Genomic DNA, 19,671 nt, shown 5'->3' on the forward strand with positions numbered 1-19,671 from the left:
TGCTTAATGACATGAGGCTGATGGTGATGCTATATTTAACGTTCTCTGAATTCTCTCAGCCAGGCCGGGGCCACTCAGAGGGTACATCCCAAATGACCCCCTATTCTCTTTAGGGTACACAAGTTTTAACCAATGCCCCAAGGGCCCTTGTCAAAAGTAGTGAACACTGCACTATATAGAGAATATTGTGCCATTTGGGATGTCGCTCAGAGAGGGACGCTAGCAGGGATAGCTTTATCAGGGGACACCCACAGGTGGCTCTTTGGAGTGAGGGGGCCTTCCAGGTCCACCCAAGCTGTCCTGGGCTGTGTGTGTGTGTGCCCCCGACTCGTCTTTCAACACAGTCTTACTTTCTCAGCTGTTTCTCTAACTTCTCCAACAGCTGGCTCCAGCCTGCCTGCAGCACTAGTCCATGGCAGACCTGGGTAGCCTAGTGGTTAGAGTAGTAACCGGAAGGTTGCAAGTTCAAACCCCCGAGCTGACAAGGTACAAATCTGTCGTTCTACCCCTGAACAGGCAGTTAACCCACTGTTCCTAGGCCGTCATTGAAAATAAGAATTTGTTCTTAACAGACTTGCCTAGTTAAATAAAGGTAAAATAAATAAAAATACTATTTCAAATTATTTCAAATATTTTAGCTGTGGTTGATTGAGCTTGCATGTTACATTGGAACCAATAGTAAAGTCCGAAAAGTGAAAACCAGACCATCCGGCACTCCGTATTTCGAGTAGTATTTGAACCCAGGTCTGAGTGGCTGTAGTGTTATTGGGGAAGCATGACATGCAGAGTCAAGTTGTCCTGTTAGCAATCACAATATTTCTTTTGACAGTCAGGCTCCCTGGCATGCCTGTGAGTAGGCTACATGCCACACAAATGTATTCCCTCAAGCATCTAAACTGTTGCTTCAACAGTCATGATTGTTCATATTATTGTTTGGCAAGTCAGTAGCACACACAGTGAAATCCCACAGCGTAAACCCCGAACACTGGTACTATTCTCGAGATGGAGCATTTCTACTCAGTATGAAGCCCAGTTTGATTATTCACATTCACCTCCTCCACAGTGCTACCCATTACAGACAGTCAGTTCTCTGTCCTTTAACCTTGGCATGCCCTCTAACTAAGCCCACTACAATTACGCCTCCTCTTATAAAACAATACAGTTATTAGGCTATACTGCACTATCTATCTATCTATCTATCTATCTATCTATCTATCTATCTATCTATCTATCTATGATCCCTTATTGATGTCACCTGTTAATTCCACTTCAATCAGTGTAGATGTAGGGGAGGGATTGTGTATGTGTGTCATTCAGTGTATTGTATACGGTGTATTGTATTAAGTTCCAGGCACACTGGTCAAGAACTGCAACACTGCTGTTTTTTTTTAACGTTCAACAGTTTCCTGTGCCTATCAAGAATAGTCCACCACCCAAAGGACAACTTGACACAACTGTGGGAAGCATTGGCGTCAACATGAGTCAGCATGTGGAACTCTTTCAACACCTTATAGAGTCCATGCACCAATGAATTGAGCCTGTTCTGAGGGCAAAATGATGAGGGTGCATGCAACTCAATATTAGGAAGGTGTTCCTAATGTTTGTACATACTGTATATCATTATCTTAGGAGAGTCAACGGCATACTTCGCTCTATTGGATCAAGTATCAAAGACACTCAAAAATTGGGCCTGCAGGATGCTGAGGTGACTCTCTGACTCTCTCTCTCTAACCGCCTTGCTCAAGAGCAGAATGGCAGATTTTTCCACCTTGAGGGCTCTGAACCAGTGACTGTTCGGGCACAATGTGCTTAACCGGTAGGCTACCTGCTTAAAGGGGTATCTAGTTAGCCAGCCATGAGGGTGTGGACGTTTCTCTCTCTTAGAAGATACTTAAACACTTGTGCAGCATACCAGTGTTAAGTGTTCTTGGCTTTTGGTTGTAGAAAAACTTATTCACAGACCCAGAGGAGCAAGATAATAATCTGTCCAACTGTGTTGACTCACAGGGTATTTTCCCTTCTATTGGAAGATACAGTAGATAGGCCAATTGATATGATATTCCATGGATGGACTGGAGCTTTTTTGGGGTTTGTCTGTGTGGGATGGGAGGCAGGAAAAGATAAAGAGGGGCTGGGAGAGAGACAGACAGGGAGGGGGGGGCGGTTGTGAAAATAGACCAGAGTAGAGCGGAGCCAACGAACTAGGGGTGTGTCAAAATGGCTCCCAACACAGCACAGTGTGATATTTCTATTTTTATCACAGTTGCCTGCCGTGTTCTGCCCTGTCAACTTCTCTCTGCTCTGTGTCTCCTGCCTGTTGAGTGTCAGTCAGTCCATTGACGCAAGTGGCTCTGCTGTGGGACTGGAGTGAGTGTAACGGGGCCAGAACACCACTGATGAAACATACACCTTTAAACAGAACTGGATTTTATAACACCTGTTGGACAAGGGGACTGAGGGGACTCTCTACTGTGGTTACTCTCTCCTCTCTACCTTCAAAGGAAATATTGAAGGACTGTTGCTGTTGAGTTTTGAAGTCCCCAGAGACTGAAGTGAGAGAATAGGAGACAGACAAGGATTTTCAGGATCCAGGAAGAAGAGAGGGGACAGTAGAGGCTGTAAAATTTCTTACGTTTGGACGGGAGAGACAATGTCTAACAAAGGTGACACTGGAGGTCAACCTGCTGCCACAACAACAATCAGCACTATTGCCGTGCAGGCTGGCGACTCTCAGATTATTGTCACTGTGCTCAAGGTACCAACATTCTAAAATATTATTTAGTTGTGTCTTTGGGTTGTCTTTAGCTGTCTTTAATTGCCTTTTTAAGAGTATTTTGGGACCTTGAAAGCACTATATTAAACTTATTTATTCTTCTCACGTTTGTAGATATCTCAGGTGAACAGAACTTGTTCTAAGAAATGTTTGGCTGTATGCCTCTCAGAACTCTACTTTGGTCAGAAATGGTTTATCAGGCCATCTAAAAAATATGAACAAAAATGATGGAGAAGATCAGTATTTACAAGCAGTTTTAACAGAGAAGTTGTCCAACATTACCATAGTGTTATGGCGATATAACAACAACAACTGGCTATAATTCAGTGTCAGGCTAGATTATTGATCTGTCTGAATCTGACAGACACTGACCTCACAGTGTTCAGCGATCTGCATCCATCGATCTTCTTTCCAAAGTGCTGCTGCTAATAGAGGGTGTGTCCCAAAAGGCACCCTATTCCCTTTATGGTGCCTCGGTCTGGTCTGGTCAAAAGTAGTGCACTTACCTATATAGGGAATAGGGTGCCATTTGGGACGCAACCAGAGAAAGGCATTTAATGTTGTCAGTGATGTCACAAGCTCACATAGTCCTCATTGTTCAGCTGGTGTCCTGAGGTGTCAATAGCTCTCTCTGTTTGTCCATTAAGCTTATAGGAAATATTTCCTAGCCAAACCAGAAGGCTTATATCAATGCCTCACATACTAACTCCATGTACAGGGCTTTCCCGCAGTAGTAATAAAACAACGGACATTAGATATTTTTTATTTTCCCACATACCTGTGTGAAATACATTCTAAATGTGTTGGAAAGATATTAGATATGGTCAAACAGAAACAGAGGAGATGGTTTTCAAATATGACTCATTTTTCTTGCCTGTTTTGTTTGAAAAGAGAGAGATGTTTGTTGTCCTCTGTTGTATCCTCTGCCATCAATTTTGTTGACCACTTTTGGTTGTGAAGGTGATGGCGTTCCTCTGCGTTCCGAGGCCCCTTTATACTGACTGCCACAGCCACAGCCACAGCCACAGCTGCAATCTAAGGCATGCAATGATTAAAGAGCAAAACATGCCTAGTAAGAAATAATCTCTACAGCTGGCACAGACATAGGTGGCTGTAACCACATAACCACAGTGGTTATTGACAAATCAATTATTGTGTAAGTGAAATGATTCCTTACATTTGAGACAACATAGGCTACTGTAATGCTTGAGACACCCATACAGTGAGGGAAAAAAGTATTTGATCCCCTGCTGATTTTGTATGTTTGCCCACTAACAAAGAAATGATCAGTCTATAATTTTAATGGTAGGTTTATTTAAACAGTGAGAGACAGAATAACAACAACAAAAATCCAGAAAAACACATGTCAAAAATGTAATAAATTGATTTGCATTTTAATGAGGGAAATAAGTATTTGACCCCTCAGCAAAACATGACTTAGTACTTGGTGGCAAAACCCTTGTTGGCAATCACAGAGGTCAGACGTTTCTTGTAGTTGGCCACGAGGTTTGCACATATCTCAGGAGGGATTTTGTCACACTCCTCTTTGCAGATCCTCTCCAAGTCATTGGTTTCGAGGCTGACGTTTGGCAACTCGAACCTTCAGCTTCCTCCACAGATTGTCTATGGGATTAAGGTCTGGAGACTGGCTAGGCCACTCCATGACCTTAATGTGCTTCTTCTTGAGTCACTCCTTTGTTGCCTTGGCCGTGTGTTTTGGGTCATTGTCCTGCTGGAATACCCATCCATGACCCATTTTCAATGCCCTGGCTGAGGGAAGGAGGTTCTCACTCAAGATTTGACGGCAGCATTCCTCCTCCTCCAAACATGGCGAGTTGATGCCAAAGAGCTCCATTTTGGTCTCATCTGACCACAACACTTTCACCCAGTTGTCCTCTGAATCATTCAGATGTTCATTGGCAAACTTCAGATGGGCATGTATATGTGCTTTCTTGAGCAGGGGGGCCTTGCGGGCGCTGCAGGATTTCAGTCCTTAACGGCGTAGTGTGTTACCAATTGTTTTCTTGGTGACTATGGTCCCAGCTGCCTTGAGATCATTGACAAGATCTTTACCGTTCTCATGATCATTGCAACTCCACGAGGTGAGATCTTGCATGGAGCCCAGGCCGAGGGAGATTGACAGTTCTTTTGTGTTTCTTCCATTTGCGAATTATCGCACCAACTGTTGTTACCTTCTCACCAAGCTGCTTGGCGATGGTCTTGTAGCCCATTCCAGCCTTGTGTAGGTCTATAGTCTTGTCCCTGACATCCTTGGAGAGCTCTTTGGTCTTGGCCATGGTGGATAGTTTGGAATCTGATTGATTGATTGCTTCTGTGGACAGGTGTCTTTTATACAGGAAACAAGCTGAGATTAGGAGCACTCCCTTTAAGAGTGTGTTCCTAATCTCAGCTTGTTACCTGTATAAAATACACCTGGGAGCCAGAAATCTTTCTGATTGAGGGGGGGTCAAATACTTATTTCCCTCATTAAAATGCAAATCAATTTATAAAAATGTTTAAATGCGTTTTTCTGGATTTTGTTGTTGTTATTCTGTCTCTCACTGTTCAAATAAACCTTCCATTACAATGATAGACTGATCATTTATTTGTCAGTGTGCAAACATACAAAATCAGCAGGGGATCAAATACTTTTTTCCCATCACTGTACATCTTGTAATTTGGCTTAAAACAGCTGTTGGTGATCCTCGCAGTGCCCATGCGTACAATGTGGCTGTAACCACCACGGTCGTCATTGACAAATCAATTACTCTAATGTCTATTCAAATTTCCAATGTATGTCACACTGGAGACATTATAGACATATAGTTTAGCGTACACTACAGACACGATGTAGTAATACAGATAGGCTACAGCACCAGCTGTTGTGCTTTTGACTTTCAGAGTGACACTTTAAAGAAAAGCTTAACTTTGAGATAATTTGGAGTTAATGTGTCACCCAGAGAGGTAGTAATCACAGCAAAGGAATTCCTAAATCACTTTAATGGTTTGATATTGTCGTCGGCTGTCCTAGATGGCACAATATTCCCTATATAGTGCACTACTTTTGACCAGGGCCCATATCAATCAATCAAATGTATTTATGAAGCCCTTCTTACATCAGCTGATGTCACAAAGTGCTATACAGAAACCCAGCTTAAACCCCAAACAGCAAGCAATACAGGTGTAGAAGCACGGTGGCTAGGAAAAACTCCCTAGAAAGGCCAGAACCTAGGAAGAAACCTAGAGAGGAACCAGGCTCTGAGGGGTGGCCAGTCCTCTTCTGGCTGTGTTGGGTGGAGATTATAACAGAACATGGCCAAGATGTTCAAATGTTCATAGATGACCAGCAGGGTCAAATAATAATAATCACAGTGATTGTCGAGGGTGCAACAGGTCAGCACTTCAGGAGTAAATGTCAGTTGGCTTTTCATAGCCGATCACTCAGAGTATCTCAACTGCTCCTGCTGTCTCTAGAGAGTTGAAAACAGCAGGTCTGGGACAGGTAGCACATCCGGTGAACAGGTCAGGGTTCCATAGCCGCAGGCAGAACAGTTGAAACTGGAGTAGCAGCACGGCCAGGTGGACTGGGGACAGCAAGGAGTCATCAGGCCAGGTAGTCCTGAGGCATGGTCCTAGGGCTCAGGTCCTCAGAGAGAGAGAAAGAAAGAAAGAAAGAAAGAAAGAAAGAAAGAAAGAAAGAAAGATAAATATAGAGAGAGAATTAGAGAGAGCATACTTAAAATCACACAGGACACCGGATAAGACAGGAGAAATACTCCAGATATAACAGACTGACCCTAGCCCCCCGACACAAACTACTGCAGCATAAATACTGGAGGCTGAGACAGGAGGGGTCGGGAGACACTGTGGCTCCGTCCGACGATACCCCCGGACAGGGCCAAATAGGCAGGATATAACCCCACCCATATTTTCAAAGCACAGCCCCACACCATTAGAGGGATATCTTCAACCACCACGGCACAACCCAAGGGGGGCGCCAACCCGGACAGGAAGATCACATCAGTGACTCAACCCACTCAAGTGACGCACCCCTCCTAGGGACGGCATGGAAGAGCACCAGTAAGCCAGTGACTCAGGCCCTGTAATAGGGTTAGAGTCAGAGAATCCCAGTGGAGAGTGGGGAACCGGCCAGGCAGAGACAGCAAAGGCAGTTCGTTGAGATCTATAGGAGAAAGCCCTGCCTCCAGCTGTTTGCTTAGAAATTCTAGGGACAGGAAGGAAGCCTGCGTCTTGTGAACATAGCGCACATGTAGGTATGTACGGCAGGATCAAATTGGAAAGATAGGTAGGAGCAAGCCCATGTAATGCTTTGTAGGTCAGCAGTAAAACCTTGAAAACAGCCCTTGCCTTAACAGGAAGCCAGTGTAGAGAGGCTAGCACTGGAGTACATTTACATTTACATTTAAGTCATTTAGCAGACGCTCTTATCCAGAGCGACTTACAAATTGGTGCATTCACCTTATGACATCCAGTGGAACAGCCACTTTACAATAGTGCATCTAAATCTTTTAAGGGGGTGAGAAGGATTACTTTATCCTATCCTAGGTATTCCTTAAAGAGGTGGGGTTTCAGGTGTCTCCGGAAGGTGGTGATTGACTCCGCTGTCCTGGCGTCGTGAGGGAGTGTGTTCCACCATTGGGGAGCCAGAGCAGCGAACAGTTTTGACTGGGCTGAGCGGGAACTGTACTTCCTCAGTGGTAGGGAGGCGAGCAGGCCAGAGGTGGATGAACGCAGTGCCCTTGTTTGGGTGTAGGGCCTGATCAGAGCCTGGAGGTACTGAGGTGCCGTTCCCCTCACAGCTCCGTAGGCAAGCACCATGGTCTTGTAGCGGATGCGAGCTTCAACTGGAAGCCAGTGGAGAGAGCGGAGGAGCGGGGTGACGTGAGAGAACTTGGGAAGGTTGAACACCAGACGGGCTGCGGCGTTCTGGATGAGTTGTAGGGGTTTAATGGCACAGGCAGGGAGCCCAGCCAACAGTGAGTTGCAGTAATCCAGACGGGAGATGACAAGTGCCTGGATTAGGACCTGCGCCGCTTCCTGTGTGAGGCAGGGTCGTACTCTGCGGATGTTGTAGAGCATGAACCTACAGGAACGGGCCACCGCCTTGATGTTAGTTGAGAACGACTGGGTGTTGTCCAGGATCACGCCAAGGTTCTTAGCGCTCTGGGAGGAGGACACAATGGAGTTGTCAACTGTGATGGCGAGATCATGGAACGGGCAGTCCTTCCCCGGGAGGAAGAGCAGCTCCATCTTGCCGAGGTTCAGCTTGAGGTGGTGATCCGTCATCCACACTGATATGTCTGCCAGACATGCAGAGATGCGATTCGCCACCTGGTCATCAGAAGGGGGAAAGGAGAAGATTAATTGTGTGTCGTCTGCATAGCAATGATAGGAGAGACCATGTGAGGTTATGACAGAGCCAAGTGACTTGGTGTATAGCGAGAATAGGAGAGGGCCTAGAACAGAGCCCTGGGGGACACCAGTGGTGAGAGCGCGTGGTGAGGAGACAGATTCTCGCCACGCCACCTGGTAGGAGCGACCTGTCAGGTAGGACGCAATCCAAGCGTGGGCCACGCCGGAGATGCCCAACTCGGAGAGGGTGGAGAGGAGGATCTGATGGTTCACAGTATCGAAGGCAGCCGATAGGTCTAGAAGGATGAGAGCAGAGGAGAGAGAGTTAGCTTTAGCGGTGCGGAGCGCCTCCGTGATACAGAGAAGAGCAGTCTCAGTTGAATGACTAGTCTTGAAACCTGACTGATTTGGATCAAGAAGGTCATTCTGAGAGAGATAGCGGGAGAGCTGGCCAAGGACGGCACGTTCAAGAGTTTTGGAGAGAAAAGAAAGAAGGGATACTGGTCTGTAGTTGTTGACATCGGAGGGATCGAGTGTAGGTTTTTTCAGAAGGGGTGCAACTCTCGCTCTCTTGAAGACGGAAGGGATGTAGCCAGCGGTCAGGGATGAGTTGATGAGCGAGGTGAGGTAAGGGAGAAGGTCTCCGGAAATGGTCTGGAGAAGAGAGGAGGGGATAGGGTCGAGCGGGCAGGTTGTTGGGCGGCCGGCCGTCACAAGACGCAAGATTTCATCTGGAGAGAGAGGGGAGAAAGAGGTCAGAGCACAGGGTAGGGCAGTGTGAGCAGAACCAGCGGTGTCGTTTGACTTAGCAAACGAGGATCGGATGTCGTCAACCTTCTTTTCAAAATGGTTGACGAAGTCATCTGCAGTGAGGGAGGAGGGGGGAGGGGGAGGAGGATTCAGGAGGGAGGAGAAGGTGGCAAAGAGCTTCCTAGGGTTAGAGGCAGATGCTTGGAATTTAGAGTGGTAGAAAGTGGCTTTAGCAGCAGAGACAGAGGAGGAAAATGTAGAGAGGAGGGAGCGAAAGGATGCCAGGTCCGCAGGGAGGCGAGTTTTCCTCCATTTCCGCTCGGCTGCCCGGAGCCCTGTTCTGTGAGCTCGCAATGAGTCGTCGAGCCACGGAGCGGGGGGGAGGACCGAGCCGGCCTGGAAGATAGGGGACATAGAGAGTCAAAGGATGCAGAAAGGGAGGAGAGGAGGGTTGAGGAGGCAGAATCAGGAGATAGGTTGGAGAAGGTTTGAGCAGAGGGAAGAGATGATAGGATGGAAGAGGAGAGAGTAGCGGGGGAGAGAGAGCGAAGGTTGGGACGGCGCGATACCATCCGAGTAGGGGCAGTGTGGGAAGTGTTGGATGAGAGCGAGAGGGAAAAGGATACAAGGTAGTGGTCGGAGACTTGGAGGGGAGTTGCAATGAGGTTAGTGGAAGAACAGCATCTAGTAAAGATGAGGTCGAGCGTATTGCCTGCCTTGTGAGTAGGGGGAAGGTGAGAGGGTGAGGTCAAAAGAGGAAAGGAGTGGAAAGAAGGAGGCAGAGAGGAATGAGTCAAAGGTAGACGTGGGGAGGTTAAAGTCGCCCAGAACTGTGAGAGGTGAGCCGTCCTCAGGAAAGGAGCTTATCAAGACATCAAGCTCATTGATGAACTCTCCGAGGGGACCTGGAGGGCGATAAATGATAAGGATGTTAAGCTTGAAAGGGCTGGTAACTGTGACAGCATGAAATTCAAAGGAGACGATAGACAGATGGGTAAGGGGAGAAAGAGAGAATGACCACTTGGGAGAGATGAGGATCCCGGTGCCACCACCCCGCTGACCAGAAGCTCTCGGGGTGTGCGAGAACACGTGGGCGGACGAAGAGAGAGCAGTAGGAGTAGCAGTGTCATCTGTGGTGATCCATGTTTCCGTCAGTGCCAAGAAGTCAAGGGACTGGAGGGAGGCATAGGCTGAGATGAACTCTGCCTTGTTGGCCGCAGATCGGCAGTTCCAGAGGCTACCGGAGACCTGGAACTCCACGTGGGTCGTGCGCGCTGGGACCACCAGATTAGGTGGCCGCGGCCACGCGGTGTGGAGCGTTTGTATGGTCTGTGCAGAGAGGAGATAACAGGGATAGACAGACACATAGTTGACAGGCTACAGAAGAGGCTACGCTAATGCAAGGAGATTGGAATGACAAGTGGACTACACGTCTCGAATGTTCAGAAAGTTAAGCTTACGTAGCAAGAATCTTATTGACTAAAATTATTAAAATGATACAGTACTGCTGAAGTAGGCTAGCTGGCAGTGGCTGCGTTGTTGACTTTGTAGACTAGCTGGCAGTGGCAGACGGTGGACGTTTGCTAGCTGGCTAGCTGCTGGGCAGATAGCAGTGTAGACTACGTTAGGACGACGAAATACGAAGTTGCAATAGAAGTGCTGACTGTTTCACTTTGTTGTCCTCTTTCTTTTCCTTTTTCTTCTGTCCTTCTTTTGTCCTTATTTTGTCTTCCTTTCTTCTGTTAACTAGATATTTTTTGTTGTTATTCTTTGTAAGCTAGCTAGCTTCTTCCAGGAGAGTCCCTAGCAACTGCTTAGCAACAAGTAAACAATTCTGCTAGCAATTCAGCTAGCTAAGATAACTGTACAATTTTATGAAAAATAGTTAATTTTTCAAAAGCCTGTCTTTTTTGGTTTGTTCCTTGTTTTGTCTTCTATTGAGTCTTGCAGTTTTCTCTTGATTTTTTTCGATGTACTTCACTCTAAAAAAACATTTAAATCTCAATATATACAGGAGCTCATTTTTCAGCAGCTGCTCAATTTAGAACTGTAGGTTCATAATATCACATTTTTTGGTTCTAGTTCAAGATTAATTGTCAGATCCAACAGAAGATCTCTTTGTATCTTGGGACCTAGAACAAGCATCTCTGTTTTGTCCGAGTTTAAAAGTAGAACATTTGCAGCCGTCCACTTCCTTATGTCTGAAACACAGGCTTCCAGGGAGGGCAATTTTGGGGCTTCACCATGTTACGTCAAAATGTACAGCTGTGTGTCATCCGCATAGCACTGAAAGTTAACATTTTGTTTCCGAATTACATCACCAAGAGGTGAAATATATAGTGAGAACAATAGTTGTCCCAAAAATGTGCCTTGAGGAACACGAAAATGTACAGTTGATTTGTCAGAGGACAAACCATCCACAGAGACAAACTGATATCTTTCCGACAGATAAGATCTAAATCAGGCCAGAACTTGTCCATGTAGACCAATTTGGGTTTCCAATCTCTCCAAAATAATGTGGTGATCGATGGAATCAAAAGCAGCACTAAGGTCTAGGAGCACGAGAACAGATGCAGAGCCTTGGTCTGATGCCATTTTAAGGTAATTTACCACCTTCACAACTGCAGTCTCAGTGCTATGATGGGGTCTAAAACCAGACTGAAGCATTTCATATACATTGTTTGTCTTCAGGAAGGCAGTGAGTTGCTGCGCAACAGCTTTTTCTAAAAAACTTTGAGAGGAATGGAAGATTCGATATAGGCCGATAGTTTTTTATATTTTCTGGGTCAAGGTTTGGCTTTTTGAAGAGAGGCTTTATTACTGCCACTTTTAGTGAGTTTGGTACACATCCGGTGGATAGAGAGCCGTTTATTATGTTCAACATAGGAGGGCCAAGCACAGGAAGCAGCTCTTTCAATAGTTTAGTTGGAATAGGGTCAAGTATGCAGTTTGAAGGTTTAGAGTCCATGATTATTTTCATCAATGTGTCAAGAGATATAATACTAAAAAACTTGAGTGTCTCCCTTGATCCTAGGTCCTGGCAGAGTTGTGTAGACTCAGGACAACTGAGCTTTGGAGGAATACGCAGATTTAAAGACGAGTCCATCATTTGCTTTCTAATGATCATGATCTTTTCCTCAAAGAAGTTCATGAATGTATCACTGCTGAAATGAAAGCCATCCTCTTTCAATGCTGCTTTTTAGTTAGCTTTGCGACAGTATCAAAAATGGATTTTGGATTGTTCTTATTTTCCTCAATGAAATTGGAAAAATAGGATGATCGAGCAGCAGTGAGGGCTCTTCGATACTGCACGGTACTGTCTTTCCAAGCTAGTCGGAAGACTTCCAGTTTGGTGTAGCGCCATTTCCATTCCAATTTTCTGGACGCTTGCTTCAGAGCTCGGGTATTTTCTGTATACCAGGGAGCTAGTTTCTTATGACAAATGTTTTTTGTTTATAGGGGTGCAACTTCATCTAGGGTATTGCGCAAGGTTAAACTGACTTCCTCAGTTAGGTGGAGGGAGTCTGGAAGGGAATCTAGGAATCTTTGGGTTGTCCGAGATTTTATAGCACGACTTTTGATGATCCTTGGTTGGGATCTGAGCAGATTATTTGTTGCGATTGCAAACATAAGAAAATGGTGGTCCAAAAGTCCAGGATTATGAGGAAAACCATTAAGATCCACAACATTTATTCCACGGAACAAAACTAGGTCCAGAGTATGACTGTGGCAGTGAGCAGGTCCGGAGATATTTTGGACAAAACCCACTGAGTCTGTGGACTTTTCCATGTGAATTTTTTAAGTCACCAAAAATTTGAATATTATCTGCCATGACTACAAGGTCCAATAGGAATTCAGGGAACTCGGTGAGGAACGCTGTATATGGCCCAGGAGGCCTGTAAACAGTAGCTATACAAAGTGATTGAGTAGGCCGCATAGATTCATGACTAGAAGCTAAAAAGACGAAAACGTAGTTAAAAAGAAAAATGTTAGCAACACCTCCGCCTTTGCGGGATGAGCGGGGGACATGGTCACTATTGTAACCAGAAGGTGAGGCCTCAATTAACACAGTAAACTAATCAGGCTTAAGCCATTTTTCAGTCAGGCCAATTACATCAAGATTATGATCAGTGATTAGTTCATTGACTATAACTGCCTTGGAAGTGAGGGATTTAACATTAAGTAGCCCTATTTTGAGATGTGAGGTATCACAATCTCTTTCAATAATGTCAGGAATGGAGGAGATCTTTATTCCAGTGAGATTGCTAAGGCAAACACCGCATGTTTAGTTTTGCCCAACCTAGGTCGAGGCACAGACACGGACTCAATGGGGATAGCTGAGCTGACTACACTGACTGCTAGTGGCAGACTCCACTAAGCTGGTAGGCTGGCTAACAGCCTGCTACCTGGCCTGTTCCCTGTCTCATTGTGGAGCAAGGGGAGTTAGAGCCCTGTCTATGTTCGTAGATAAGATGAGAGCACCCCTCCAGCTAGGATGGAGTCCGTCACTCCTCAACAGGCCAGGCTTGTTCCGGTTTGTGGGTGAGTCCCAGAAGAGGGCTAATTATCTACAAATTCTATCTTTTGGGAGGGGCAGAAAACAGTTTTCAACCAGTGATTGAGTTGTGAGACTGCTGTAGAGCTCATCACTCCCCCTAATTGGGAGGGGGCAAGAGACAATTACTCAATGCCGACACATCTTTCTAGCTGATTTACACGCTGAAGCTATGTTGCGCTTGGAGACCTCTGACTGTTTCATCCTAACATCGTTGGTGCCGACGTGGACAACAATATCCCTATACTCTCTACACTCACCATAGGGCTTTTGGTCAAAAGTAGTACACTATGTAGGGAAAAGGGTGTCATTTGGGACGCAGACTCTGAAGGTGTTCCCGGGACACGACAGTATAGTGGAAAAGGAGCCCCAGGTTGCGGAAGACATACCTATTTCCAAGCGGTGTTTACACACTGTGAAAGTCACAGGGAGACCATGTGGATGTTCACAGGTATAATGTTACACCAACCTGCCCTGCTCACAGTCAGAACATAAACAACAGGTAACATGGCCTTGGCAGGGCAACACAAACAGACCTTTCCATCCTGCTGGTTTAACTTGGACGAGTCTCTTTGATACATAGTAGTACATTCATTGATCCAATGGACGCAGACAGGCTATTTATGCCTTAAATATGGGAAGAAATATGTACTGAAAACATAAGGGAGAAAACAAACAACTCCTTCCGTAAAGTTGAGTGTGTGTTTTGTTGTGTGTGTGTGTCTGTGTTTTGTACTATAGTGTGGGGAACTTGTAAAGCTGCAGTTGACTGAAGCCAATCCCAACCTGCTGGAGATCGGCAGCAACCAGGACGAAACAAAGAAACTGCTGGATGAACACCAGCAGCTCCTGATCAAACTCAAGGTAATAATCTCATTAGGAATACAGTAGAGCGACATACAACTAATGTGTCAGCTTAGGTGACATAAGTACACTATTCTGTTATTGATACTGTATGTCACTATTTGGACATATTCGAATGAGACCATGCTAGGCCACGAGGATGAGCTGCCCATTGGGCATATTACACTGAACAAAAATATAAATGCAACATGCAACAATTGCAAAGATTTTACTGAGTTCATTGGATTTCTATGGATTTCACATAATTGGGAATACAGATATGCATCTGTTGGTCACAAAAGGTAGGGGCTTTGATCATAAAACCAATCAGTATCTGGTATGACCACCATTTGCCTCATGCACCGCAACACAGGTCCTTCACATAGAGTTGATCAGGCTGTTGATTGTGGCCTGCGGAATGTTGTTCCTCTCCTCTTCAATGGCTGTGCGAAGTTGCTGGATATTGACGTGAACTGGAACACGTTGTCGTACACGTCGATCCAGAGCATCCCAAACATGCTCAATGGGTGACATGTCTGGTGAGTATGCAGGAATTGTGTACAGGTCCATACGACATGGGTGATGGCGGCGGCTGAATGGCACGGCAATGGGCCTCTTGATCTCAAATTGATAAAATGCAATTGTGTTTGTTGTCTGTAGCTTATGCCTGCCCATACCACTGCCACAAGGGAGCACTCTGTTCACAATGTTGACGTCAGCAAACCGCTTGCCCACACATGCCATACATGCTGTCTGCCATCTGCCCTGTACAGTTGAAACCAATATTCATCTGTGAACAGCACACATCTCCAGCATGCCAGTGGCCATCAAAGATGAGCATTTGCCCATTGAAGTCAGGTCAAGACCCTGGTGAGAACCACAAGCATGCAGATGAGGTTTCTGATAGTTTGTGCAAAAATTCTTTGGGCTGTGCAAACTCATAGTTTCATCAGCTGTCCAGGTGGCTGGTCTCAGACAATCTGCTGGATGTGGAGGTCCTGGACTGGCCTGGTCACACGTGGTCTGCGGTTGTGAGGCCAGGTGGACGTACTGCCAAATTCTCTAAAATTACATTGGAGGTGGCTTATAGTAGAGAAATTAACATGAAATTATCTGGCAACAGCTTTGGGGGACGTTCCTGCAGTCAGCATGCCAATTGCATGCTCCCTCAAAACGTGAAACATCTGTGACATTGTGATGTGTGACAAATCGGCACATTTTAGAGTGGCCTTTCATTGTCCCCAGAACAAGGGACACCTGTGTAATGATCAGCTTCTTGATATGCCACACCTGTCAGGTGGATGCATTATCTTGGCAAAGGAGAAATTATCACTAACAGGCATGTAGACAAATTTGAGCACAAGTAGAGAAATAAGCTTTGAGAGATAAGCTTTTTGTGCGTATGGAACATTTCTGGGATCTTTTATTTCAGCTCATGAAACATGGGACTTTACATGTTGCGTTTATATTTTTGTTGAGTGTAGTTACAGTTGAAGTCAGAAGATTACATACACTTAGGTTGGAGTCATTAAAACTTGTTTTTCAACCACTCCACAAATTTATTGTTAACAAACTATACATTTGGCAAGTCAGTTAGGACATCTACTTTGTGCATGACAGAAGTAATTTTTCCAACAACCTGTGGATGTATTTCAAGGCCTACCTTCAAACTCAATGCCTCTTTGCTTGACATCATGGGAAAATCAAAAGAAATCAGCCAAGACCTCAGAAAACAAATTGGAGACCTCCACAAGTCTGGTTCATTCTTGGGAGTAATTTCCAAATGCCTGAAGGTACCACATTCATCTGTACAAACAATAGTATGCAAGTATAAACACCATGGGACTACGCAGCTGTCATACCGCTCAGGAAGGAGACGTGTTCTGTCTCCTGGAGATGAACGTACGTTGGTGCGAAAAGTGCAAATCAATCACAGAACAAAGAGCAAAGGACCTTGTGAAGATGCTGGAGGAAACAGGTACAAAACTATCTATATCCACAGTAAAACAAGTCCTATATCGACATAACCTGAAAGGCCGCTCAGCAAGGAAGAAGTCACTGCTCCAAAACCGCCATATGAAAAGCCAGACAACAGTTTGCAACTGCACATGGGGACAAAGATCGTACTTTTTGGAGATATGTCCTCTGGTCTGATGAAACTGTTTGGCCATGACAACCATCGTTATGTTTGGAGGAAAAAGGGGGAGGCTTGCAAGCCGAGGTACACCATCCCAACTGTGAAGCACGGGGGTGGCAGCATCATGTTGTGGGTGTGCTTGGCTGCAGGAGGGACTGGTGCACTTCACAAAATAGATGGTATCATGAAGCAGGAAAATTTTGAAGCAATAACTCAAGAAATAAGTCAGGAAGTTAAAGCTTGGTTGCAAATGGGTCTTCCAAATGAACAATGACTCCAAGCATACTTCCAAAGTTGTGGCAAAATGGCTTAAGGACAACAAAGTCAAGGTATTGGAGTGGCCATCACAAAGCCCTGACCTCAATCCTATAGATAATTTGTTGGCAGAACTGAAAACGTGTGTGCGAACAAGGAGGCCTACAAACCTGACTCAGTTACACCAGCTCTGTCAGCAGGAATGTGCCAAAAGTCACCCAATTTATTTTGGGAAGCTTGTGGAAGGCTACCTGAAACGTATGATCCAAGTTAAACAATTTAAAGGCAATGCTACCAAATACTAATTGAGTGTAACTTCTAACCCACTGGGAATGTGATGAAAGAAATAAAAGCTGAAATAAATCATTCTTTCAACTATTATTGTGACACTTTACATTCTTAAAATAAAGTGGTGATCCTAACTGACCCAAGACGAGGAATTTTTACTAGGATTTACTATCAGGAATTGTGAAAAACTGAGTTTAAATGCATTTGGCTAAGGTGTATGTAAACTTCCAAATGTATATGTCACTTGTGGTGACATTTAGGCTGTGATTAAAGCTTCTTCAGTCCCGGCCTTGTTTGAATATAGCTCATTGAGACAACATGAATGCTTTTCTTCTCTCAGAGATACCTCAGAGAACTCTTTCAGTCACTTTCATTTCCCCAGCCTAGGTGGAAGTTTAAATGTTCACAGCAGCCCTCTCAATGTTGATTTATAGTATTTCCAGTCAAAGCTTTTTCCCCTGGCCTTGTTATAGACTCCTGCACAATGGTTATTTTGATCCAGGCCATTCTTTCCTTGTGCCAAGCACTCATTCACTTTTTCCACCTACTGTCAGGTGTTTGAGTTATGCCTGAAGGCTGAGCATGTTCAATCTTATTTTATACAAGTATGACAATATTGGCATAAGCATGTGAACAATTGATCTTATACATTTAAATCTTATGGTCAGATGGTTCCTGACATATTTTGTTGTTGCTGCCCTTAGATATGCATTTGCAACAAACAACTGCTTTTCGGTGCCACCTCTCACAAAAAGAGGGACTAGTTGTTCACATGGGAATACTATTAATTCACAATCAGATGTATGATTTTAGCCCTCATATTGTCCCAATGCCACAGAGAGACTTCGTTCAGTAATAAGAAGGAGATTCAGTGAAAATGTTATATTGATTTGAATGTACAGTTGCATGACTCAATGTCCTTGACCATAAGGATTCCAAAATAGAAGGTTTAATTATCACCTATGTGTTCCATTGTGGAGGCAGAATATCTCCAGTCATCTCCATTAAGACATCAGAGTTACTACAGATGTAGACCTATGAACAACCCCTCTAATTAAAGAGGTTTTACCACAAAATAATCCAAAACAGATTTACATTTGGGATGGAATATGTTGTTGGTTCATCCACTGCTTTTAATTCAGCAAGGCTTTGAACTTCTACAAATATAATTTCAAATGTGTAGTTTACAATAGTGCAATTGAACAAAGTGTAAATGAATCTATCAGGACTCCAACCGAAGGTGGCTCCTCTTCCTGTTCGGGTGGCGCTCGGCGGTCGTCGTCACCGGCCTACTAGCTGCCACTGATTCCTTTTCCCCTTTCTGTTGTTTTTGTCTGATTAGTAACACCTGTTTCTTGTTTGGGTTTTAGTTGGGCTATTTAAGCCGTTAGGCCCGCCTGCTCTTTGTGCGGGCTTATTTGTTATTGTGTGGTAGTGCGTGTTGTTTTTGGGTTTTCCCTCCTGACTGGTTAGGTCCTGGTTTTGGGCATTGGTGTATGTGCGCCCAGTATCTTGGCAAGTACTATTTGTCCTGTGCGTAATAAAGCCCTGTACCTCCTGCCTCCTGCGCCTGACTCCGCACCCACTACGCCTAGTGCGTTACAGAATCGCTCCATTAACAATGTTGATTTAAATGCAAGTATAAAAATGGTAATTTTATGTTTTTTTTTATTAATGCAGAGAAGATACTTCAACGAACCACGTATATCTTATTGTCTTCTGTCTTTTTTTTTATGATCCTTTCTCTCTTGCCAGAAACATGAGGCAGGCGTGTGGGCTCTGCTGGAAGAGGCAGACAGGATGGCAGAGGAGAAGAAGGAGAATGAAGGGGAGGTGTACGAGGCCATGGCTAACTCGCTGAGCGATGCCTGGAGGACCCTGATCTTAATGCTAGAGAAGCGCAGGTCGCTGTTACACCTGGCCTCAGAGTTCTTCGACAGGGCCCTGGAGGTAGGAGGGCTAACAGAAAGGAGATAATATAGCTACATAGAGCATACATATACCCAGATCTCACTTCTAGAGAAGTGCTGGTTTCTGCTACACCTGGCCTCAGAGTTCTTTGACAGGGCACTTCAGTTAGGAGCCAGGCAAACAGAAACAGAGCCATTAAAGGTACATTATAGCTACATAGAACACACATAGAGCTGACATAGACCGTAACCCTAACAGATCAGAGCTGATTTTGAGTTAATGTACATGTATGCCTCAGATGTTTTCACTGCACTAATAAGCATGTAACAAAGTGACCTTTCAACCAGTTCTGTGGTTCTGAAATGGAAAGTTCATTTTTTTATGTTGTTTGTTGGAGGAAATGTACCATTTCATGATATCAACACAGCATCCAGTGTTGTGTTCTTGTTATTACTGCTGTTCTAGAGTTTGTACATCTGTTTCCTCCTCTCCAGTTTGCTTAAAAAAAAACATACAAGAAAATAGCACATTGTTTTATCAGTTTTGTTAGCATTACATTATTGATTTTTTTTTCCCTAAATAGCAGTGTAAATGATGAGGAGCTGTAATGTAATCCTGTTTTTACTGCAATATAAATACACAGGTCATAGACACTGTATCACAGAGCCCTGTAAATATGGCACAACGGGGCAGTTTCATTGTTATTAGTCCAATGACAGTCGCTCCAACCAAGAGGATTGAGTTGTGTGATACTGTACAGCCACTGTAACTTACCCAGGCACTAAA

General features: G+C 44.7%; 1 protein-coding gene across 1 annotated transcript in view; it reads left to right on the top strand.

The window, feature by feature from the left end:
- Positions 1-2,285: 2,285 nt before the first annotated feature.
- Positions 2,286-19,671, top strand: part of LOC118366874 (coiled-coil domain-containing protein 141-like) — a 52,782-nt gene continuing 35,396 nt past the window's right edge. Inside the window, exons 1-3 of the mRNA XM_035749672.2 lie at positions 2,286-2,755; positions 14,193-14,315; positions 18,730-18,924. Of these exons, the coding sequence (XP_035605565.1) occupies positions 2,651-2,755; positions 14,193-14,315; positions 18,730-18,924 (423 nt within the window). The 5' untranslated portion in view covers positions 2,286-2,650. The remainder of the gene's footprint in view (positions 2,756-14,192; positions 14,316-18,729; positions 18,925-19,671) is intronic.

This window comes from Oncorhynchus keta, chromosome 34 (assembly GCF_023373465.1).
Source record: "Oncorhynchus keta strain PuntledgeMale-10-30-2019 chromosome 34, Oket_V2, whole genome shotgun sequence".
In the NCBI taxonomy this organism is placed as follows: Eukaryota; Metazoa; Chordata; class Actinopteri; order Salmoniformes; family Salmonidae; genus Oncorhynchus; species Oncorhynchus keta.